Below are 24,197 nucleotides of genomic sequence, written 5' to 3' on the forward strand. Positions count from 1 at the left end.
TACTAGTGAAAGAAAGAAAGCTGAGCACCAAAAAATTGATGCTTTTGAACTGTGGTCTTGGAGAAGACTCTTGAAAGTCCCGTGGACCACAAGGAGATCCAACCAGTCTGTCCTAAAGGAAATCACTGCTGAATATTCACGGGAAGGACTGATGCTGAAGCTGAAACTCCAATACTTTGGCCACTTGATTCGAAGAACTGACTCATTGGAAAAGACCCTGATGCTGGGGAAGATTGAAGGCGGGAGGAGAAGGGGATGACAGAAGATGAGATGGTTGGATGGCACCAACTCGATGGACATGAGTTTGAGTAAGCTCTGGGAGTTGGTTATGGACAGGGAAGCCTGGCATGCTGCAGTCCATGGGGCCACAAAGAGTTGGACACAACTGAGCGACTGAAGTGAGCTGATGATACTCTCTGCTGCTGCTAAGTCACTTCAGTCGTGTCTGACTCTGTGCGACCCCATAGACGGCAGCCCACCAGTCTCCCTCGTCCCTGGCATTCTCGAGGCAATAACACTGGAGTGGGTTGCCATTGCCTTCTCCAATGCATGAAAGGGAAAAGTGAAAGTGAAGTCACTCAGTCGTGTCCGGCTCTTGGCGACCTCATGGACTGCAGTCTACCAGGCTCCTCTGTCCATGGTATTTTCCAGGCAAGAGTACTGGAGTGGGGTGCCATTGCCTTCTCCAGATGATACTCTCTAGGACCATACATGTTGCTGCAAATGGCATTATTTCATCCTTTATTTTTCATTTATTTTTATTAGTTGGATGCTAACCACTTTACAATATTGTAGTGGGTCCTGTCATACATTGACATGAATCAGCCATGGAGTTACATGTATTCCCCATCCTGATCCCCCCTCCCACCTCCCTCTCCACTTGATGGTATTATTTCATTCTTTTAATGACTGAGTAATATCCCATGGTATATATATACTACATCATCTTTATCCATTCCTCTGTCAATGAACATCTAGGTTGCTTCGACGTCTTGGCTACTATAAATAGTGCTGCTATGAACATTGGGGTACATGTATCTTTCAAATTATGACTTTCTCTGGATATATGCCCAGGAGTGAGATAGCTGGATCACATGTAGCTCTATTTTTAGCTTTTTAGTGAACCTCCATACTGTCCTCCATAGTGGCTGTACCAATTTACATTCCCACCAACAGTGTGGAAGAGCTCCCTTTTCACTACACCCTCTCCAGCGTTCATTGTTTGCCAATTTTTTGGTGATGGGCATTCTGATCGGTGATACCTTATTGTAGTTTTGATTTGCATCTCTCTAATAATTAGTGATGTTCAGCATCTTTTCATGTGTTTTTTTGGGCCATTTGTATGTCTTTTTTGAAGAAAGGTCTGTTTAGATCTGCCCATTTTTTGATTCAGTTATTTGGTTTTTTGACACTGAGTTGCATGAGTCATTTATTTTGGAATGCCCTCAAACTTAAAGATGTTTCTGATTGGATTCATAGTGACTGTTGGTGAGTAATATCCCAAATTTACTTCCCCTCACTTACAAAGTGAGGGGACTTGACCTCTGTCACCCCAGGAGCCCCTGACTAGAGGTGACCTTAGAAGCTCCACAGCAACTGACTCCTCACAGGGTCATGGCAGAAGGCTCTGCTTGGGGAACCAAAGTCTGCTTCAGTACAGATGCTGGGTTTCCAAGCTGCCCGCTATTTTTCTTCCTCACTTTATACCATATACTGCTATTTAGCTATTCCCCACTTGGGCCTGAGCCCCAGGAAATCAGACCATGTCCTGAGGGTGCAGCTGATTCTACAGCCAGTGACATTTTGATTCTAGTCCTAGCCTCAGTCTCCTCTAAGCAACCCCATGAGGTTATGAAGAGAGCAATGGAAATGTGCTTGGCCGTACCATTTATCCCCTGAGAATGCCCTTTAAAATATCCTTAAATGATGAATGCTCTTATGAGGCCCTTTAAAGAATATGCACTTCTGAGACTTTTTTTTGAAAAACAGAAGTTCTCGCTTTTCCTCTCCAATGTGCTTCCATCAGGCTGTTATCACTTCAGATCCGGATTACTAATAACGCTCTCCAAACGGCTCTCCCAATTCTTTCCCTGTGTGTCTCTGTCTCTCTCTCCATATTCATACTGCTTGGTGCTTCCAAGGCCTGCTTTTAAAAGATGATTTTGGAATTGTTGAGCTGGTATTAAGGAGTCTTCAGTCACCACCCCATCACCTACAGGGAAAACCAGACACTCGTGTGACCTTGAAGACTGTCTATGGTGGCAGGTTGGGAGGCATATCATCTGTAAGTAATAAAGTGCCTTTCTTCAGATGAGGATTCAGTTTAACCCTTAAACCACTGCCTTGCCCTGGGATGAGCACAGAGCAGAACTGAGGTGATATCACAGCTCATACCTCAGGCCTGCATTTGGGTTGATGACCCACATACGATGGGCCTCACTGTGTCAAGATTGAAAGAGGGGCACAGTTGTGCTGCAGTCTGGCCCCCACTTTCCTTTCCACCTTCATGCTCTACTCCTTGCTGCCAGAACCCTCCCTGTTCACCATTTGGTTTATTCACTCTACCTAGAATCAAACATATCCAGCCTTGGGCCCCCACTGTCTTCTCCTCTCCTACCCAGCAAAAAGTGCTTTCTCCTCTGTTTCAACAAAATGTTCCTCGAGTACACGTGAGCTGGTCTCTCTGCTGAACTTCTTTCGCACAATTTGAATGGTTTGTTTGGAGGTGGAAGTGGGTGTCAGTTACCATGGCTGCATAACATCCCTAGCTTAGTGGTGTGAAGTCTCTATCGTGTTGACCAATCCCATGGCATAGGGGCTTAGACAAAGCACTACAAGTTCGGCTTTTTTCTCCTTCATGATGTCTGGGGCCTTGGTGGGAAGACTAGGGGCTGGAATCATCTGGAGGCTTCCCCACTCGCATGTCTGGGCACCACCTGGGCTGCCTGGAAGGCTGAGTTCAGCTGGGACTGTGGACCAGAGCAGGTTAGTGTGGTGTCTCCATGCACACCAGACTTCTCACCAGGCGAGATTTGTATTCTGTGCGGGAATGTCCCAAGAGCAGTCATTCAAGAGAGCCAGGTAGAAATGGCATCGCCTTTTCTAACCGAGCTTCAGATGTCACATGGCGTCACTTCAGCCGTGTTTTGTTGGTGGAAACACTCACAAGCCCATCCAGATTTGAGGGGAGGGGACACAGACCTCACCTCTCAATGGGAAAAATATCGAAGAATTTGGAGTCATATTTTAAAACAGCTGCGTAGCATTATGCTGTGGCAGTATATGTGCTTTTTGTGCTTGGGTGCTCAGTCGTGTCCTACCCTTTGCAACCCTTTGGACTGTAGCCCACCAGGCTCCCCTGTCCAGAGGATTTCCCAGCAAGAATACTGGAGTGGATTGCCATTTCCTTCTCTGGAGGATCTTCCCGGCCCAGGGATCAGACCTGTGTCTCCTGCAGTGGCGGGCAGATTCTTTACCACTGAGCCACCTGGAAGCCCCTGTTGCAGTCTATGCGGTTAATTAAATCCTGTCTTATTTTCCAACCTCACATATTTGTGTCTTTTTTTGCACTGCATGCTAAGTCCAGTGATGCCAAAAACTGGGTCTTAGACTCGGAGTCCTTCTTGGAGTGTCTCATCTGTCCCTTTCTAACACAGAACACCTTTTGAAAAAAATCTCACTGAAATCAATAATCATTAAGTGGCTGCTCTGAGGCAACTTGCTGGTTACCTGCTGTTTAAAATACCACAAACTCCGGGTCATTAGCTAAGGTATTTTTTTCAGCACAGAATAAGAGGCTGAAGGTCAGCCACTGTGTTAATAGCATGGTTGGGGAATTAGGGCTACACATAGACTAATTAGTCTAGTTAACACTCCTACCACCCACACCCATGGGAGCTTCTACAGGAGCTGTCCTGTCGTCATGCAGACAGGAGACCTCAGAGAAACATGTCTCAAGAACCCCACATTTCAACTCTGTCGCAACCCAAGAGACAGCTTTTTGTTTTGTTTCGGTTTTTTTTTTTTTAATTAATTTTTGTTGGAGCATAGTTGCTTTACAATGTTGTCTTTGTTTTTTGCTCTACAGCAAAGCAAATAAGCTGTACATACACATAACCCCCACTTCCCGCTTTTTTAAAATTTCCCCCATTTAGGTCACCACAGAGCACTGAGTTCCCTCTGCAGTAGAGAAGGGTCTCATTAGGTGTCTATTTTATACATAATAGTGTGTATATGTCAATCCCCATCTCCCAATTCATCCCATCCCTCCAGCCACGAGGTTCGGTCTTGTTTTTTAACTTTTATTTCATGTGGGAGAATCCCATGGACGGAGGAGCCTGACCGGCTACAGTCCATAGGGTTGCACAGAGTTGGACAAGACTAAAGTGACTTACACACACGCATAGTCAGTTTACAGTGCTGTATTTCAGGCATACAGCAAAGTGATTCAGTTATACGTATGCATCTACCTATTCTTTTTCAGATTCTTTTCTCACGTTGGTTATTACAGAATCTTGAGTGTGTAGTTCCCTGTGCTATATAGTAGGTACTTGTTGATTATCTATTTTGTATATAGTAGGATATATAAGTTAATTTCAAACTCCTAATTTATCCCTTCCCCACCCTTTCCCCTTTGGTAACCAAAAGTTTTGTTTTTGAAGACTATGAGTCTGTTTCTGTTTTGTAAATACGTTTATTTGTATCATTTGTTTTAGATTCCACATGTAAATGATATCATATGATATTTGTCTTTCTCTGTTGGACCTAATTTACTTAGTATGATAATCTCTAGGTCCATCCATGTTGCTGCAAAAGGCGTTATTTCATTCTTTTTAATGACTGAGTAACATTCCATTGTATATACGGACCGAATCTTTATACATTTCTCTGTCAGAGGGCATTTAGGTTGCTTCCCTGTCTTGGCTGTTGTAGATCCTGCCACTGTGAACATTGAGGGGCGGGTATCTTTTCTTTTTTAGAAAAAATTTCTGTTTTATACTGGACTCGAGTTGGTTTACAATGTTGTGTTAGTTTCAGATGTACAGATCTTGCTTCAAATTCTGTCAGTGTTCTGTCTGTGTTTTCCCCAGAGGAATCACTTTTGATGTGGTCGTCTGGCAGAGGGGAGCAGACCCAGTGTGAAACAAAAGCAAAGCAGAGTTCAAGCCATCCTGTCCTCGAGCAAGGGAAAAGCCTTTGTGTGGCGTCTCAGCGTGAGAAGCGGGCTTTCCAGGCAGCTGCAGGCACACGCTGTCGTGTGTTTCTCGTGGTCATTGCCTGTGTGGTGAGAGCCTGGACATTTCAGAGAGAAAGAGATGTGGAGGCAGGGGGTGCTCAGTGAAAGAGAATACAGACTTAGAATGCTTCTCAACTGGAATCCTTTCAATGTAGGATTGGCTTAAATTTATTGTCTTACAGTCAGTCCAGGCCACTGTGATTTGCCCAACATGAGCTTGTCTCATCACAGCTGTTGATACTCTTAACATCTTACCATGTGTCCCCCTGGGAGAGGTGTTTGGGTCTTACTTTGATCATAACCATATTATTTCAGAACCCTAAAGAGAGCAACAGGAATGAAAAGAAGGAAGCAAAGATTCCCACCATGGCTTCAGTCAGGAAGCCCCCCACCCCACCAGCAGAAGCCTCCTTCTTAGGAAATCATAGATATCTTATTTTGTAGAAATAAGGGCAGGGTAAATCCTCTCATTAAAACAAAGAAACAAACAACTGCTGCATCCTGGTATGATGTAGATTATGTAAGATTCTTCTTGGTTATTTAAGAAGCATCCTGTTTGCATGGCACCTCCTTACGTTTAAAAAAGAAAGTTAAAAATTGTACCCTGACTGTTATGCATTGGGTTTTGGTTTTGGACTTTGAAAGATCCTCTAAGGGTAGAAAGTGATCTAATTTCCTCAGTGTCAAGTTCATCTGCAGCATCCCTGGTTTATTATGTATATAAACTTGATATACTTTAAAAAAAAATCTTCAGACATCACAGAGGCTTGAATTTCAAAGGAATAAAGGGTTGTTTCCTAAGTGTTTGTAAAGTATTGGAAAGAAGAATGAATGAAACCTAGAGCCATGAAAACATTTGTACTCCTTAAGTTCTTCCTTTTCACAAGCAACTAAGGCAACTTTATCCTTGGAAATGGGAATTAACAGTTAGCAATGTGAAAGTTTTTCTTTCTGAAAAAAAAAACAACACAATTTGTAGAGTTGGAACAATAATAACCCAGTACCCCTGTGACTCTTCAGATGATTCCAAGACCTCTGACTAGCCCTATAACAAAGGACTTGCACAGGAGTCAGGACTCTCTGAGGGTACAGGGCCCAGGCATCTGCTTCGGAAGGCTTCAGAACAGTGGGGCTGAAATTGAGGCAGGCCAGATTGAGACGGGTTACCTGCTAGTGCCCATGTCGTGGGCGAGCTTCAGTGTCAGGTGAAAATGACCCTTTGGGGGACTAAAAAAGATAAAATCCCAATTGTTGATTCAGTTCCCAGTATAAGATGGACCCAATGCTCAAAGATATTCCTCCCATTACAACTCGACTGAAAATATTGAATAAGATATAAAAACATGTTTTTAGTGTATGAGCAAGCCAGCAGGAAAGTAAGGAGAAGCTTTCATGACCAGAATCTATCTCAAAAAAAAAAAAAACAGATCTAGAGAAAACAAGAGAAATCAAGCAGTGTAACCAGAGTTCTTTCTAGGGGTTTTGTGTGAGTGTACACACACCCTTAGGATGCCAGCTGCTGCTGCTGCTAAGTCACTTCAGTCGTGTCTGACTCTGTGCGACCCCATAGACGGCAGCCCACCAGGCTCCCCTGTCCCTGGGATTCTCCAGGCAAGAATACTGGAGTGGGTTGCCATTGCCTTCTCCAATGCGTGAAAGTGAAAAGTGAAAGTGAAGGCGCTCAGCTGTGTCTGACTCTGCGACCCCATGGACTGCAGCCTACCAGGCTCCTCTGTCCATGGGATTTTCCAGGCAAGAGTACTGGAATGGGGTGCCATTGCCTTCTCTGCTAGGATGCCGGAGCTTGGGTTTAAAGACTTGCTCTTTGGGTTAAAGATAAACACATGAAGACCAGGCAGAAGGGAAGGACAACCCTCCTCCACCCCCTTCTTGCATAAAGTCAGAATTCTGGAATGATATCCTCTCTGGGTGAAATAGACAAATATGCACCTCATTGATGTAGAGTGGAAATGTTTGACTGAGCCGGCTCAGGACTCTGGTGGTGCGGGTGGAAGTGAGGAATGAAATGAACAGTCCCCTCTGAGAGTTCCGAACCACAAGCCTGTACTCATGTGGTTTTAGAATTGGTATTCACACTGAAGAAATTCATAGTTAAACATTTCGTTTAAAGTGGCCCTTGGTGAGTAATGAATGGCTCCATATACCTGGCAGAAGCAGTACAAACTTTCTCTTCAGGAACTCTAAGCTTTAGAGAATTTCAACAGATAAAATCTCAAGATATATGGGATCATAATTAAAAAACAGAACAATAACTCACTAGACATATGTGCAAATAATCCTTCATGAATGAGTCTGCAGACATGATAAAAAGAGTCAGGCTGGCAACCACTGAATATATTGGAATGGTCAGATACAAAACATAAGTTTCATATGCTTCATACATTTAATGCTATAGACAAGGAAATTGAAAGTGTGTTGAGGGAATGACAGACAATCAACATTGGCTTAAATGGACTTCTTTCTATTAATAAAAAGCTTCTAGAATTGAGAACCATACTTACAGTTAGAAACAGTGAGCAGAGTTTCTGTTACTGTGATTTTGTTTTAAAAGTAGAAAGTTTCAGATGCATACAAAAGGAGAGAGAAACCACTCTCAAGACATAATGTAGCTTCAACAATTACTCAACCTTAGTTTTTTGTTGGTTTGTTTGCTTTCAAGACAGAAGGTTTTCCCTGGCCTCAGCCACCCAGTCTGATGCTACTAATGCTCCCATGGCAGCCTGTATTTTATACCCTTTATAGCACTTATCAGTGGGATGGTAATCGCCTGGCTTCTGCTCTTATTGTTGTTTATTTATCTCCCAGACCAGAAAGGAAACCCCTTCAGGCCAAGGATCCTGTTTGCAGTATCTGGAATAGTGCCTGAAACAGAGTAGATACTGAAAAGTATGTTTGTGAAAATAAGTGAACCTGATAGAGCCATGCAAATGCTATAAATGTTATTGGTCCCTGAAAGGCTGTGCAGTTGGTGTTGTCACCTTGGTCTTGACAGCAGCAGCTGCATGAGGAACAAATAACACAACCAAGAGAGCCACAAGGAAACGCAGAAGCCCCAGAAGCCACTCACACAATGACTGGCATCCCAGGGGACTAAGGAATCCCCTCTGTATTTTAAGAAGCCTGAATGGAGCACTCCTAAACTCACTGGTTACACTTCTCTGAATTTTTCTTGTGGCATAAATTTGGGAAGCCACCAAGGAGATAAGAGGATTGATCTGTTGCAACAGTGGAAATGAATGTGTATTATCACTGCTGCTCTTTAGATGTGGTCCAAAGGTGGTTGTTATTGCTGTTTAGTCATTAAATCATGTCCCACTCTTTGTTATCTCATGGACTGCAGCACGCCAGGCTTCCCTGTCCCTCACTGTCTCCCAGAGATTGCTCAAATTCATGTCCATTGATTCGGTGATGCCATCTCATTCTCTGCCATCCTCTTCTCCTCTGTCCCTCAATCTTTCCCAGCTTCAGGATCTTTTCCAATGAGTTGGCTCTTCGCATCATGTGGCAAAGTATTGGAACTTCAGCATCAGTCCTTCCAATGAATATTCAGGGTTGATTTCCTTTAGGATTGACTGGTTTGATCTCCTTGCAGTCCAACAGACTCTCAAGAGTCTCCTCCAGCACCACCGTTAGAACGCACCAGTTCTTTGGTGCTCAGCCTTCTTTCTGGTCTAACTCTCACATCCATGCATGACTACAGGAAAAACCATAGCTTTGACTATATGGACCTTTGTCAGTTTTGCTGTTTTAAAGATGAGGTCTCAGGTTCAAAGAGGTGTCCCCTCAGCTCCTCTGACGAGTGCCCCTCTGGGCACCCTTCCGCCAAGGTGACTTGGAGTGAGATTGCAAGCCCTCGAAGGCGAGGATCCAGTCAGAGGAGGGGGCCACTGCTGAGGAGTCTGAGCTTGCTTGCTCTGAGCCAGTCCCTGGGAGGTCAGCCGTCAGTGGTCAAATACATCTACTCTTCTGAATTATTCAAGTCTTGGAATAATAATTACAAAAGGGAGGCAACTCATAAAACTGGGATAAAAAAAAAAAAAAAGAAAATCTGAGCCAAATCTGTACTGGATTGTCAAGGCATCTGATCAGAAAAGAAATCAGAGGCTCATCAGAAATCAGGTTTGGGCTGAAAGAAAACAACTCAGGGTCTTTTTGTGAAGGGGCAGGGGTGGGGGTGGGGGTCTGATTTCTTGGGGGGTCAGGAGGGCCACAGAGCCTCTGAGTGAACATATAGTGCTACAGGTGGAGTTTCATGGGGCTGTGGTTGTCGTTAGTCAATCACTCAAAAGGGTTGTGTAAACAAGGGGGAAACATGTCCTGTTACTAATACTGTTTCAGATTCCCTTAAGAGTGTCACCATCTAATGACCAGCAGGGCTGAGCAGCACACTCAGGGGCCTTGCTCGTTAGACTGCGCAGTTGAGGTAAATGTAGAGAGTTGTCTCTGAAACACCTTTATCTGAAGTGTTGCTTCGGCCGCAGGAGGGATAGCAAAACCACTTCTCAGTGTGAACCGACCCACGTGCGTCGAGTTTTTAGGCACGAGTGGGATGTTCCATTCTCATGAAAATGATTCCAAAATAGCAGTTTCTCATTATCTGTGATTTATCATTTTCTGTGATGTTAGACCCAGCTTGTTGGCAACAAGTCCTTAAAGTTAATTAATGAAAGCAATTTTTACAGGTCTTCTTTCCTACCTGGTAAAGACTCAGGGGAAAGACTGTTACCCATCAGAGAGGTTCTCAGAGATGCAAAATGTCCCTGTTTGAGAACAGAGACATCTGCTGTTGGGTGTGGACTTTAAGTCCTTGGTTGGTTTTTAAAGACAGAATCAGAAGGGGAGGATGGTTTGATAATCTCTCTCTTTGGGGTGCTGAGAATGGAGGGCTGAAGCGGCTTCCTGAGGACATCAGGAATTATAAATTAACCAGTGTCCATGACTACATGGAATTTGAAGTTTGTGGATCTTAATACACCCTTGGTGTGTTAACTGAGGAGCCTCCTGTTCGTTCTGTTAGCAGCAAAGACAAGAGGTTCCTGAACTTGTTTCCTGGAGCATTGTGGGAAGGTGGGAAGGTAGGAAGGTGGGAAGCTGCAGCTAGCTTCAGGGATTGGGGAGGGATCAGGGGCGCTGGTTTGGAGATGAAACCAGAGGTACCTCAAGACCCTGCATCAGAGAGAACAGAGAGGAAGAAAAAGAGCAGGCTGAACTAGAGAAAGGCTGAGCAGGTTTCTCCGATGGACCCACATTTGACTCCAGGACGTGTAATGCTGCAACTAGTACATCATTGTTTAATAAATGAATGGATGAATTCATACAATTTGGGGACTAGGAAGTTTATCGAGTCCGGTCTTTGCTTACTCCATGCATGAATTTACTATGCTTCTGTGTTTCCTAATGGCTGGACCTTTTGGTTGCAAAGGATATATCACAATTCAATATAATTTTATTTTATTATAAAAAAAAATTTTATTTTAAAAAGTTGCTTTGTTCATAGCAGCTTTTTGTCATGCATGTGTTCAATGACTAATACTTAAATAGCCACAATTTTTTATTATTCATTGTAGTGAAATAGGTGGGGACCACTTCTCTGCAGCTCAGCTACCCTTCCCAACCTCACAGGCAGCTCATTCCACAACTGGGCAGTAACTGGGCAGTAACTGGGCAGTTGCAGCTGTCGGTCAATATTCCTGCCTCATTTTAAGTTTCACCTATTTCCTCAGATTTCCATTGTCGTACTGTTTCTGCTTTCGGGAGAGCTTGCAGAGGGAAGGGCTAGTATTAAAGTTACCTCTTTCATAAATCAAATTAATTCTGGATGTGCTACGTTTGTGTATTTCTATTTAAAAGTTACTTTGTCCTCCTTTTTGTAGTCTCCTGATTGGAAGAGGGAAAATCCATTTAAGCAGAAGTTCGGTGACAGGGACTCATTGTTTTATAAACCTAGAGGTCGGCACTTCTGTCTTTCTTCACCCCACCTCCCCGCAGAGTGTGGAGTCTGTTTTGCCTGCTGCTCAGATGTTTGCTGTTCATTTGCCAGTCATGTCCTCTGTGCTGCAAGGACACGGGTGCAACCTGGAGTGGGTATTGAGGTTTGCAATGGGATGAACGGTTGGCGTCCCAGGAACCATGGAGCCTGTGCTTTAAGAGCATCACAGAGGGCTGTCTTTTCACCTTACTTATAGTTTCCTTTGTAGTGCAAAAGCTTTTAAGTTTCATTAGGTCCCATTTGTTTAGTTTTGCTTTTATTTCCAATATTCTGGGAGGTGGGTCATAGAGGATCTTGCTGTGATTTATGAAAAGACAGCCCTCAGATTGGGAGAAAATAATAGCAAATGAAGAAACAGACAAAGGATTAATCTCAAAAATATACAAGCAACTCCTGAAGCTCAATTCCAGAAAAATAAATGACCCAATCAAAAAATGGGCCAAAGAACTAAACAGACATTTCTCCAAAGAAGACATACAGATGGCTAACAAACACATGAAAAGATGCTCAACATCACTCATTATCAGAGAAATGCAAATCAAAACCACAATGAGGTACCATTACACGCCAGTCAGGATGGCTGCTCTCCAAAAGTCTACAAGCAATAAATGCTGGAGAGGGTGTGGAGAAAAGGGAACCCTCTTACACTGTTGGTGGGAATGCAAACTAGTACAGCCGCTATGGAAAACAGTGTGGAGATTTCTTAAAAAACTGGAAATAGAACTGCCATATGACCCAACAATCCCACTTCTGGGCATACACACTGAGGAAACCAGATCGGAAAGAGACACGTGCACCCCAATGTTCATCGCAGCACTGTTTATAATAGCCAGGACATGGAAGCAACCTAGATGCCCATCAGCAGATGAATGGATAAGGAAGCTGTGGTACATATACACCATGGAATATTACTCAGCCATCAAAAAGAATTCATTTGAACCAGTCCTAATGAGATGGATGAAGCTGGAGCCCATTATACAGAGTGAAGTAAGCCAGAAAGATAAAAAACATTACAGCATACTAACACATATATATGGAATTTAGAAAGGTGATAACGATAACCCTATATGCAAAACAGAAAAAGAGACACAGAAATACAGAACAGACTTTTGAACTCTGTGGGAGAATGTGAGGGTGGGATATTTCAAAAGAACAGCATGTATACTATCTATGGTGAAACAGGTCACCAGCCCAGGTGGGATGCATGAGACAAGTGCTCGGGCCTGGTGCACTGGGAAGACCCAGAGGAATTGGGTGGAGAGGGAGGTGGGAGGGGGGATCGGGATGGGGAATACATGTAAATCCATGGCTGATTCATATCAATGTATGACAAAACCCACTGGAAAAAATAATAATAATAATAATAATAAATAAATTAAAAAAAAAAAAAAAAAGAGCATCACAGAGTCCTGCCTGCCAGGGGCCTTTCAAGGAGGAGGCTCCTTTGTGGGAAGAAACTCCTCCACCATTTTTCCAACGAGCCTGTTTGTTGGGCCAGAGTGCAGGCTCACATTCCCACCCCTTGGCTTAGGCAGGTCTTTTCCCTCAGATTTCAGAACTGTCGCTCACTCCAGAGCTGGGCCTCTGAGCAGCCACATTGTTCCCTCGGTTTCCTGGGTGCTGGCAGGCAACGAGGCTATCTTTCCTCCCACAGCCGACAGGAATTGACAGGGACTTGGAGGCTACCAGCCCTACACGTACTCACCTTCACAATGAAGAGTATGCTTTCTTCTTAATGTGCAGCTTGCATACAGTGGGTCACCCACCCATGCAGTGATTCACTCTCTTCTCAAGGACGCTCACCAAGGTTTCAGCCAAGCCATTCCAGTGCCAGGCGCAGGGCGTGGGTAGGGAGGGGAAAGGTGAATAGTCCCTGCCCCTCAGGAGCTTCCAGACAGGAGAGAGGATGAGTAGAGTAAATGTCCTCCATATCATATGGGGCTTCCCAGGTGGTGCAATGGTAAAGAATCTGCCTACGAATGCAGGAGATGCAAGAGACATGGGTTCAGTCCCTGGGTTGGGAAGATCGCCTGGATTAGGAAATGGCAACCCACTCTAGTATTCTTGTCTGGGAAATCCCATGGACAGACGAGCCTGGCATGCCATGGTTCATGGGGTCACAAAAGAGTAGGACTCAACTGAGCAACTGAGTGTGTGCATGCACACACACACACACACACACACACACACTCACACACACTCACACTCACACATCCATATCATATATTTGTATTTGAAAGTCCAAAATGTTGTGGGATCACGTCAGCAGTTTTATTGGTGCTGGAAAAAGCACTGAGAGGAAGTGATAAATAAAAGGCTCAAGGAGATTAATTGACTTCAGTCTTACACTGCTAGTAAACAGAAGAGCTGGAAATCTAAGTCTTTTCCAATGGGTTATCATCCAATCAAACATGGTAAATGTTAAAGACATTTATGAACAAAGGGATGAAGGGTTGTGGAAGGACCGTCTGAGAGAGTCAGGGGAGATATCTTAATGTTTAAAGTAGGTTTTACAGAGGGGGTCTGAGTTTGCCATGTGCAAAGGTGGAAGAAGTGCATTCTTGAAACACGGAATGGAATAGTGCTTGCAAAGCTCGGCGTGGAAATGTTATGGCGTGTTTGGAAAACAGCAAAGACCAGGTGAGGCTAAAATAATTTTAGTTGGCAGGATATAGGATGGAAAGAGTAGAGATGGACTAGAGACAGGAGACCCAGGTAGGAGTCTGTCCCAGTAATGAGCCAAAAGTTATTGAGATCTCAGACTAAGGAAGGAACAATGAGAATGAAGACAAGAAGCTGGATTCAAAAAATATTTTGAAAGTAGCATAAACAGGATTTGACAAGGGAATAGTTGTTGCAGAAAGATCCTGCAGTGAATGCAGTCCAGAGTTTAGGAGATTTGGGTGTGTGTGTGTTGATGATCCCATTAAATGAGATGGCAAACATAGGTGGTAAAACAGTTTTGGGATGTGAAAAAATAGTGGAACATGGAACTGATGGCAAATTCTGGGAGAAGCACCAAATTCATGCCTGCGGGTAAATGGAAGTGAAGAAGATGAGACTTAACTTTATCTGTAACACTTTATTATTTTTAAAAAATAACTTGAAGCAATGTGAATATTAGTGGTGGTACACACAGGTGCTTATTATTAGTTTCTGTGGTTTTTAATTTTTTAAAAGGAATGCCTGGAGTTCTTTAAAAGAAAGTAAGTAAGGTATCGAGCGTTTGGAGGAGCTACTGTGTACTTGGCACTGTTCCAGGTACTTGAGCTATAATATTTGCTCCCTTCCTCTACTGGCCTCTTCCTTTCAGAAGTTAGCACGCTGGAGTTCAGAATCAGCTTCTGATTCCAGCTTGGCCCCAGGCAAATCAGTTTTCCTCCCTGGGTTTCTTTCAGCTCTCACATCCTACAATTCAATATGAACTGCACCTCGTATTCCTTATTCTCACTGAGGTGAGCCCCAGGGTGCAGTCCATTGGTATAAAATAAGTCCACTGGGGAGTGTAACTAGGGGCTGACCTAAGCACGTGTTCCAAATGGTCCTTTCTACCTCTGCCTCCCACCCAACCCCATCTGAGGACAGCAGAGTTTCCTCATGGGATTTCCAATTTGCGAGGGAATCTTGATAATTTCTTTGGTAATGGGCTATGTCCTAATTCCAATCTCATCAACAGAAGCAACTTTTGTACATTCAACTTTAGACGCCATGGAGAGAACAGTTACTAAACAAAAATTTCTGCCTTCATACTGTTTACATTTTGGTGAATGGAGACATCAAGAAAAAATAATAACAATAAAAAGAGGACACAGCATGTCACTACAGTGCAAGGCAACGCAAGGTGAGTAGTAAAATGCTAGTGCTCTGACTCCTACAAAACCTAATTCCTGATCCCTAAATTCTTCTTTTTAAACTGCTAGAATCTAGATGTTTTATTTTTAAATTTTATTTATTTATTTTTTAAAATATTTATTCATTGCTGTGCAGGCTTTCTCCAGTTATGGCCAGAAGGGGCTACTCTCTGGTTGCGGTGCATGGGCTTCTCATTGCAGTGGCTTCCCTTGTTGCATAGCAGGGGCTCCAGGGCACGCACACTCTAGTAGTAGGCACGTGGGCTCAGTAGTTGCGATTCCCAGGCTCTAGAGCACAGGCTCAGTAGTTGTTGCACACAAGCCCAGTTACTCCAAGGCACGTGGGATCAGGGATCAAACCCTTGTCTCTGGCATTGGTGGGCAAACTCTTTACCACTGAGCCACCAGGGAATTCCCTAGAATCTAGATATTTTATTGAAAAGGAAAAATTATTTCTAAGTAAAAATTCATAGAAGTAGAATTGTTTGAAGAAAGAACAGATGCATTTTGAGATTTCTGAGAAAGGAGCAGTGACATTTTACACCCTTTCACAATGTATCAGAATGCCAATCCCCTCTTGCTACTGCCACATGTTATTGATTGGTGCCAATTTTATTGACTGGAAAAGGGATCTGGTTGCTTTTTTTTTTTTTTTCATTTTTTTTTTCATTGTTGCTTTTATTCACATTTCTTTGATTGCTAGTGATGTTGAAACAGTATATCCAGTAGTGAGACAGAGCCTGAAGTGAGGGAGAAAGAGAAAGGCTTCTTTTTTTAAGGTTTACATTCTGATTAATGTTATTAAAATGTGTAAAAATAATTTCTGATAAAATTCTCCACTTTTAAACTAACCTGTCTGTTCCACAACACCTTTTCTATTTAATTATCTCTCTATTTTGACAAATTTCAGATTTCTAGATGGATCTGGAGGCAAAAGGCATAAAGTGAGGCCTAAGAGATTGGGAACCTTAGGATTACATTGAATCAACTAGTACATTTCCTTTTCTTTCCCTCCTCTTCTCCCAAATGTTAGATTATGAATTAGATACATATATATTGTGATAATTCTACTCTAATTTTATAGTAAAGTCAAAAACTCCTACTAAATTTTAAAATACTTTTGTATTGTTGCTTTAGTGGTAATAAAACACAAAGAAACCACCACTGGACAATGCAGGTTAATGGGAAACTGTTTCTCTTCATGTGTTTCAGCAGCTTGTATACAGTAAACATTTTTTAAATGTAGAAAGAGTGAATTAAGAAGAAAGCAAATGAATGTTTACTTGAAACATCTGAATGCTAGCCTGGGGAAAAAATAATTCATAACCAAGTAGGAAAATCTTAACTGGTTTAAGTTTATTTTATGTCGTTTTTTAACTTGAAAGGTTAGAAGTTTGATTCATTAGAGACTCAATTAGTAAAATATTAATTTAGAAAAGATATAATGATTTTCATATTGTCCAATATTATGTATGTTTAAGTGCCAATGTCGTTTGTCAAAAGCAAATCCAGGTGTTTGGTGGAAGACTGCTATTGAACATCAGTTACTATGGCTTAGTTAGTAATTAGAATAATTACCTCTGGTGAGAAAAATCACTCAAAATATTATCAAAGAAAAACCTACTCTGATGGATATGCATTACTTCAGATATTTATCGATGTGTTATACCTAAACGTAAAATTAGCTCTCAAGCTTGCGATCTTATATGTTTAGAAACAGAATCATTATAGCAAAAATGTAGTGTAAATTACAAAGTCACTTAAAAAAATAATTAATATTTGCCTAATACCTAAATTCTTCCGGGTCACTGTTAGGTTACCATCCTCTTCCCCTGCATAGTTTTCATACTCCGCCCACGGCCCACCTTCTGGCCACGCCCACGCTCCTGACGTCAATTTTCCGTGCCGAGCCGCATTGACCTAGCCAATCGAAAGCCGCACACCTGCACGAGCCCCATTAAGCCCCGCCCCGTGAGTCGACGCAAAGCTATTACGATGGGGCCCGGCGGCTTTGTGGCGCTGCGGCTCGGGGCGCAGATGTGCTGCAGGGCCGTTTTTCCCCGCGCTTCTCCCGCGGCTGGTGCCGGGGGTCGGCTTCGGCTGCTGGCCGTGGGAACGCCTACGGCGAGGGCAACACTCAGCAGGGCCTGCCTGGCCCCGGACCGAGCGCGCGGCCTGCACGGCGGGCCAGGCCTGGAGGAGCAGGCGGAGGGGACAGCCGGCGAGGGACTCCCGGAGTCTGGCACCGCAGGTACGGTGATGGAGAGGGGAGACGGGTCCTGCTGAGTTCTCTCTGTATTTTTCTCGGGGTCACAAAACTTCTACAAAGCAGAACCGGAAGGGCCTGCAAAGGTTGTTGGCACCAGCTTTGCATTTCACAGTGAGACCAAGAGATGAACTGAATCAGTCTCCGAAACCCCAGGCGTCCGTCTGAACAGCCACGCCGGACTCTTGGCATTACACCCTCAGCGTCCTCATCTCCCTTCACTGTCTTCCTAGGGTCCCGAGAAATGGACTTGTCAAGAGTGTTGGGGCGTGAGAATTCTGAGGAGGAGCTGGGGGCTGGGGTCTAAAGGGTGCAATAAGAAGCGCTAATAGGAGATATGGTCAATTTAAGGGCCTCTGATTTGTGTACGTTTTTAGACGCTTGAGAGATGGTAAACAGATCACACCTGTGAAAGTATGAGAGAGAGAGGTTAACATCTAGCGCCTTGGAAGTCAGCTTTAAAGCTTAAGAGAACCGTAAGTCCAGAAGCTATAATACATCACGGTGACAATCCGAGTATCTAAATCTCCAGAGAGGGGGGAAAAAAGATTTTCACAGATAACAGTTGTTACATAACCCAAATGGTATTGTAAGAAAAACTTGAGAGTTCAGGATGAGAACTGCTGTTAACTTCTTGCCCTCGGTTTGGTAGATCTGGGGCCACACATACTTGGCTACGTCTGAGTTTCTCAGATGAAGGCTGTGGGCCGGGTGCTACCCAAGAGCCCCTCCAGTTCCCAGTGCTAGTTCTCTGACCCTTTCTGGCTGGAATTTAGTTTAATATGTCCCAGGGTGTTACCACCTCCCCAAATTGTGCTTCTGTTTTCCTCTCTTTGTGTAGCAGTTCTCTGCTTGAGCGGTGTTACTTGTTTCCTCAAGTACTGGAACAGAAGCGGTTATTGCTGGTGTATGGTACTACTTGCATTTGCTAATAGGAAAGGATGTGGTGGCTCCCAGTGACCTGAGCACATTCCCAGAAAAGTCGAGCAGTGCTATATGAAGCCAGAGCCCGCGTTCAACTTCCAGGAGGCATGGGCCCTGTTGTTTTACAAAACATTTCAGATCTGAGCACTCTCCCAGAGGAGCAGTTTCGCTGTCAGCGGCCTGCATTTCTGAGTGCACAGCATGTCTGTCTTCACTTAGCCACCTGACACAACCAAATATTTTGCGTTTCAGATCACGCTGGTCCCAAGTTTGACATCGATATGCTGGTTTCACTTCTGAGGCAAGAAAATGCAAGAGACATTTGTGTCATCAAAGTTCCTCCAGAAATGAAATATACAGATTACTTTGTGATTGGTAGTGGCACTTCCACTCGACACTTACATGCCATGGCCTACTACATTGTGAAAATGGTAGGATGCTTTCTTTTTCTTTGAAATCTTTAACTTAATGGAATACTGTCAACGCGTCAGACTGAAGAGCAGCACTTGAAAACTAAACCCATCACAGAGATTATATGAGAAACCCAGAATTGGCACAAGTGTTTTATGTTCTTTGATGGTCAAAAAGTTATAAGGACCAATATCTAGCCTTAGTGGGTCATGCTATTTCATATTCTTGTCTCTGCGTCAAGTAACGTGAGGCAGACTAGAATACAGTATTACTGAGGGATTTCTGGAGCAAAACTGTCCAGTTACCCACTAGCCCTATGTGACTATGTAATTATAAATTAAAACTAAAAATTCAGTTCTTCAGCTGTACTAGCCACATTTCAGGTGCTTGGTGGCCACATGTGGCTTATTTGTACTGAACAGTGCAAGTATAAAACATTTCTACAGTTTCAGAAAGTTCTGTTGGATAGTGCTGGCCTAGAGTTTAATTTAAATGAAAAGATTTAGTCCTTGTCTTCTGAATTCACAAGTCTAGTTGAGGAAAGAAAAGGTAGTTCATTTTCCAACTAGACTGAACAGGAATCAGAATGAGGAAGAAAATATACTTGGACGCTGATTCTGATACCACTCCAGAGGGAAACATACTTCTTTCACCCTGTTGAAAATTAGTCATGGAGGGGACAGTCAAGACCAAAAGAGTACCTGGGATTGCCTTAGAGAAGAGTGGCAAAATAAGGAGACTGAGAACAAAACCCTGGTGCAACAGGGTAGAACAAAGGAAAATTCTTAAAAATGGGGTAGTTGGAGAGACAAAGAGAACTAGGAGGTCATGGAGGAAAAAGGACCTTAGGGTCTCTGTCGGATATAGTAGTAGAATAGAGTAAGTAAGACTTAGAAGTGATCATTGAACTTGGAGCTGTAAAAAGAATGAGAGATTTTTCAGAGAAAGTTTCTGTGGAAGACCAAGGGAGGGGAATAGAAATGAGTTTTACAGAAATTTTAGGTGAGAAGGGAGAAAAGGGCCAAGTCAAGAAAGTTTTGTTGTTCTTGTTTATGGTATATAACATGAAACTTAACATTTTAGTCATTTTTAGGTGTGCAGTTAAGTGGCATTAGTTACATTCACATTGTTGTAGGAAGGTTACCTCTATCCGTGTCCAGAACATTTTTCATCTTGCAGAAAACTCTGGACGCGTTAAACCAGAACTCCCCATTCTTCCTTCCCCTAGCCTCTGGCAGCACCATTCTGCTTTCCATCTCTGAACTTGACTACACTAATAAGTACCTCCTTTGATGGAATCATACTTTTATTTGCCCTTTTGACTTACTTCACGTAGCATAATACTTTTCAAGGTTTTTCTGTGTTGTCGAATGTGTTAGAATTTTCTTCTTTTTAAGCCTGGATATTTATTTTAATGTATATGTATACCATATTGTATCTTATCCACCCAAATGGTGGGCATTTGGGTTGCTTCTACCTTCTGACTATTGTGAATAATGCTGCTGTAAACATGAGTTCATGTTCCTGCTTTTAATTTCAGAAGTGAAATTGCCAGATCATGGTGATGCTATGTTTAATTTTATGAGGAACTATCATATTCTTTAACATAGTAGCTATACCACTTTATGTTTCCGCCAGCAGTTCACAGGTGTTCAGATTTCTCACCACTTGTTATTTTCCGGTTTGTTGATAAATGAGTCTGAAAGTGTGAAAGTGTTAGTTGCTCAGTCGTGTCCAGCTCTTTTTGACCCCGTGGATTGTGGCCCGCCAGGCTCCTCTTTCCATGGGATTCTCCAGGTAAGAATCCTGGAATGGGTTGCCCTTACTTTCTCCAAGGGATCTTCCCTACCCAGGGATCGAACCTGGGTCTCTCGCATTGCAGGCAGATTCTTTACTGTTTGAGACAGTCTAAGGATCATGAAGTAGTACTCCTGATTTTGATTTGCTTTTCCCTGATAATTAGGTTGAGCATCTTTTCACATGGTTATGAGCCCATTTGCAGCACTTGAATACGGTCCTTTGTCCATGTTTTAATTGATTTGTGTGTGTGTGTGTGTGTGAAGTTGCGGGAGTTCTCTGCATATTCTGGATATAAACCCTATGTCATGTATGTGATTTGCAAATATTTTCTCCCATTCTGTAGGTCGCTTTGTTACTCTGATAGTGTCTTTTGATGCACAGAAGTTTTTAAATTTTTCTATCCTTGCCTTTGGTCTCATATCCAAGAAATAAATGCCAACTCCAGTGTCGTGAGGCTTTCCCCACCATATTTTCTTTGTTTTGGCTGTGTTGCCTTGCAGGTGGGATCTTAGTCCCCTGACCAGGGATCGAACTCACACCGCTTACGATGGAAGCTTTGAGTCTTAACCACTGCCAGGGAAGTCCCTCCACTGTTTTCTTCTCAGGGTTGTATAGTTTTAGGTTTCATGTTGAAATCTTTGGTACATTTTGAATTCGTTTTAGTAGACAGTGTAAGATCTTGCATGTGGGTATCTAGTTTTCCCAACACTGTTTGTTGAAAGGACTGTTGAGTGGACTTGGCACCTTTGTTGAAAAAAACATTTGAACATATGGGCTCTTTATTGAATTGGCCTGTAAGTCTGTCTTGATCACTGTTTTGATTACTGTAGCTGTGTAATAAGTTTTTTTTTTTTAAGTTTTTAAATTAGGAAGCTTGAGATCTTCAACTGTGCTCTTGCCTTTTAAAATTGTTTGTGGCTATTTGGGGTCCCTTTAGATTACATATGCATTTTAGGATACATATTTCTGTTTCTACAAAAGAAAAAAAGTTGTGGGATTTATAGGGATTGATTGAATTGAATCTGTAGATGGTCTTCACAATATTGTGTTCCAGTTCATGGGTACACGGTGTCAATTTGTTGGTGTCATCTTTGCGGCGTTGTGTAATTTTCAGTGTACAAGTCTTGCTCCTTTGGTTATGTTTATTTCTAAGTATTTTATCCTTTTTTATTCTGTTGCAAACGGGATTGTTTTCTTCATTTCCCTTTCAGGTTGCTTATTAAGTATACAGAAGCACAACTGATTTGGGGATGTTGATCTCATATCCTGCAACTTTGCTGAATCCATTTTTTCTAACAGGTTTTTTTGGATGCAGTCTTTACGGTTTTATGGTATAAGATCATGTCATCTGCAAACTGAGATAGTTTTATTTCTTCCTCTCCAGTTTGGTTACTTTTTTCTTTTCCCTTGCTCTAATTGCCATGGCTAGAACTTCCAGTCCTGTGTTGAATAGAAAGTGGCAGAAGTGGGCGTTCTTGTCTTGTTCCTGATCTGAGAGGTAAAACTTTCATTTTTTGTCATTGAGTTTGATGATAGCTAATAGCTGTGGGCTTTTCATATGTGGCCTTTATTATCTTGAGGAGATTTTTTTTTTTTTAATCTTCGTTGAGTTTTTCTCATGAAGGGGTACTGAGTTTTGTTAAATGGTTTTTCTGCATGTATTTGAGATGATTGTATGGTTTTTGTTCTTTATTTTGTTAATATGGTTTATTACATTGATTGACTTTCACGTGGAAACGTCCTTTCCAGAGATAAATCCCATGTGGTCTTGGTGTATTATTCTTTTAATGTGGTGGTGAATTTGGTTTGCTAGTATGTTGATCTGCAGTTTTTTTCTTCCACCAGGTAAGCCCCACATATACATATATCCACTCTTTTCTAGGTCATTACAGAGTCTTGTGTAGAGTTCCTGTGCTATAAGTAGGTTGTTGCTGGTTATTTTATAGTACTGTCTGTATGTCCGTCCCATTCGCCTAATTTATCCCTCTCCCCGTCCCCTTAATGATAATTTCATTTTTCTTTAATTGGGGTGTAATTGCTTTACAATGCTGTGTTGCTTTCTGCTGTACAGCTAAGTGGCTCAGTTATAGGAACACAGCCCATCACCTCCCTCTGAACCTCCGTCCACCCCCTAGGTCACCACAGAGCGCTGAGATGAGCTCCCTGCTCAGGTGGGGCCTTCCCGCAGGTTCCCACTAGCTAGCTGTTTTACCCATGGTAGTGTACACATGTCAATCCCCATCTGCCAGCTCGCCCCACCCCTGGTCCCCCTCCCCATCCACCGTGTGCGCGCACCTCTCTCCTCCACACCTCCGTCTCTGTTCCTGCCGGCAGATGGGCTCACCTGCATTCCACGTGTGTGCCTTAATACACGGTACTTCTTCCTCTCTCTGACCTCCTGCACTCTGTACCGTAGACTCTAGGTCCGTCCCCATCACGAGTGGTGACCCGGCCTCGCCCCTCTCTGTGACTGAGTGACATCCCGTCGTGTGTATGTACCACATCTCAGTCTGTTCATCTGTCGCTGAACATCCAGGCTTCTGGGTCCTGGCTGTTGTAAACAGTGCTGCAGTGAACACTGGGGTGCATGAGTCTTTTGAGTTATGGTTTTACCAGGTTATGTGCCCAGTAGTGGAATTGCTGGGTCACACGGTAGTTCTGGTTTTAGTTTTTCAAGGAATTTCCATACTGTTCTCCAGAGTAGCTGTGTCAACTTAAATTCCCACCAACAGTGCAAGAAGGTACCCTTTTCTCCACACCCTCTTAGACATTTAATGCTTGTAGATTTTTTTATGATGGCCATTCAGAAGTGTGAGGTGATGCCTCATTGTAAGTTTGACTTGCGTTTCTCTAATAATGAGTGATGTTGAGCATCTCTTCGTGTGTTTGTTGGCCATCTGTATGTTTTCTTTGGAGAAATGTCTGGTTAGGTCTTCTGCCATTTTTTGATTGGGTTGTTTGTTTTTTTTTTTCATATTGAACTGCATGAGCTACTTGTTTACTTGGGAGATTAACCCTTTGTCACTTGTGTCCTTTGCAAATATTTTCTCCCATTCCGAAGGTTCTCTTTCTGTCTTGTTTATGGTTTCCTTTGCTGTGCAAAAGCTTTTAAGTTTAATTAGTCCCATGTGTCTTCTGTTTTTCTTTTCATTTTCATTAATCTAGAAGATGGATCAAAAAAGATCTTGGCTATAATTTATTTAAAGTAGTGTTCTGCATAGGTTTTCTTTTCTTTTCTTTTTTTTCAGTTGGAGTATAATTGCTTTATTGTGTTGTGTTAGTTTCTGCTATCCAAAAAAGAGACTCAGCTCTACGTGTGACTGTATCTCCTTCCTCTTGAGCCTCCATGCCACCCCTCTAGGTCACCACAGAGCACGGAGCTAAGTTCCCTGTGCTCTCAGCAACTTCCCAGTAGCTATCGGCTTTACATGGGGTAATGAATATATTTCAGTGCTACTCTCTCAGTTCATCTCACTGTGATGAATTGTGTCCCCATCCCCCACTGTGTTCACAAGTCTTTTCTCTATATCCGTGTCTGTATTCCTGCCCTGCAAATAGGTTCATTGGTGCCATATTTCTGGATTCTAATTAGGATATTTATTTTTCTCTCTCTGACTTATTCACTCTGTATGAGAGGCTCTAGATACAGTTCAACTGACTCAGTTCCTTCCTTTTTATGGCTCAGTAATATTCCATTGT

The 24,197-nt window shown here is 42.8% G+C and overlaps 1 protein-coding gene and 1 long non-coding RNA gene across 2 annotated transcripts in view; one reads left to right on the forward strand and one right to left on the reverse strand.

Moving 5' to 3' along the window:
• Nucleotides 1-947: 947 nt before the first annotated feature.
• LOC122674088 lies at nucleotides 948-23,194 on the reverse strand. Its single transcript, XR_006334894.1, has 3 exons — nucleotides 23,061-23,194; nucleotides 9,270-9,277; nucleotides 948-999 (listed from the first exon to the last, which is right to left on the reverse strand). It is a non-coding gene; the product is annotated as an uncharacterized LOC122674088 (long non-coding RNA).
• Nucleotides 17,045-24,197, forward strand: part of MALSU1 (mitochondrial assembly of ribosomal large subunit 1) — a 28,786-nt gene continuing 21,633 nt past the window's right edge. Inside the window, exons 1-2 of the mRNA XM_043872160.1 lie at nucleotides 17,045-17,348; nucleotides 18,540-18,718. Coding sequence (XP_043728095.1) covers nucleotides 17,093-17,348; nucleotides 18,540-18,718 — 435 coding nt within the window. The 5' untranslated portion in view covers nucleotides 17,045-17,092. The remainder of the gene's footprint in view (nucleotides 17,349-18,539; nucleotides 18,719-24,197) is intronic.

Source organism: Cervus elaphus, chromosome 18 (genome assembly GCF_910594005.1).
Source record: "Cervus elaphus chromosome 18, mCerEla1.1, whole genome shotgun sequence".
Taxonomy (NCBI): Eukaryota; Metazoa; Chordata; class Mammalia; order Artiodactyla; family Cervidae; genus Cervus; species Cervus elaphus.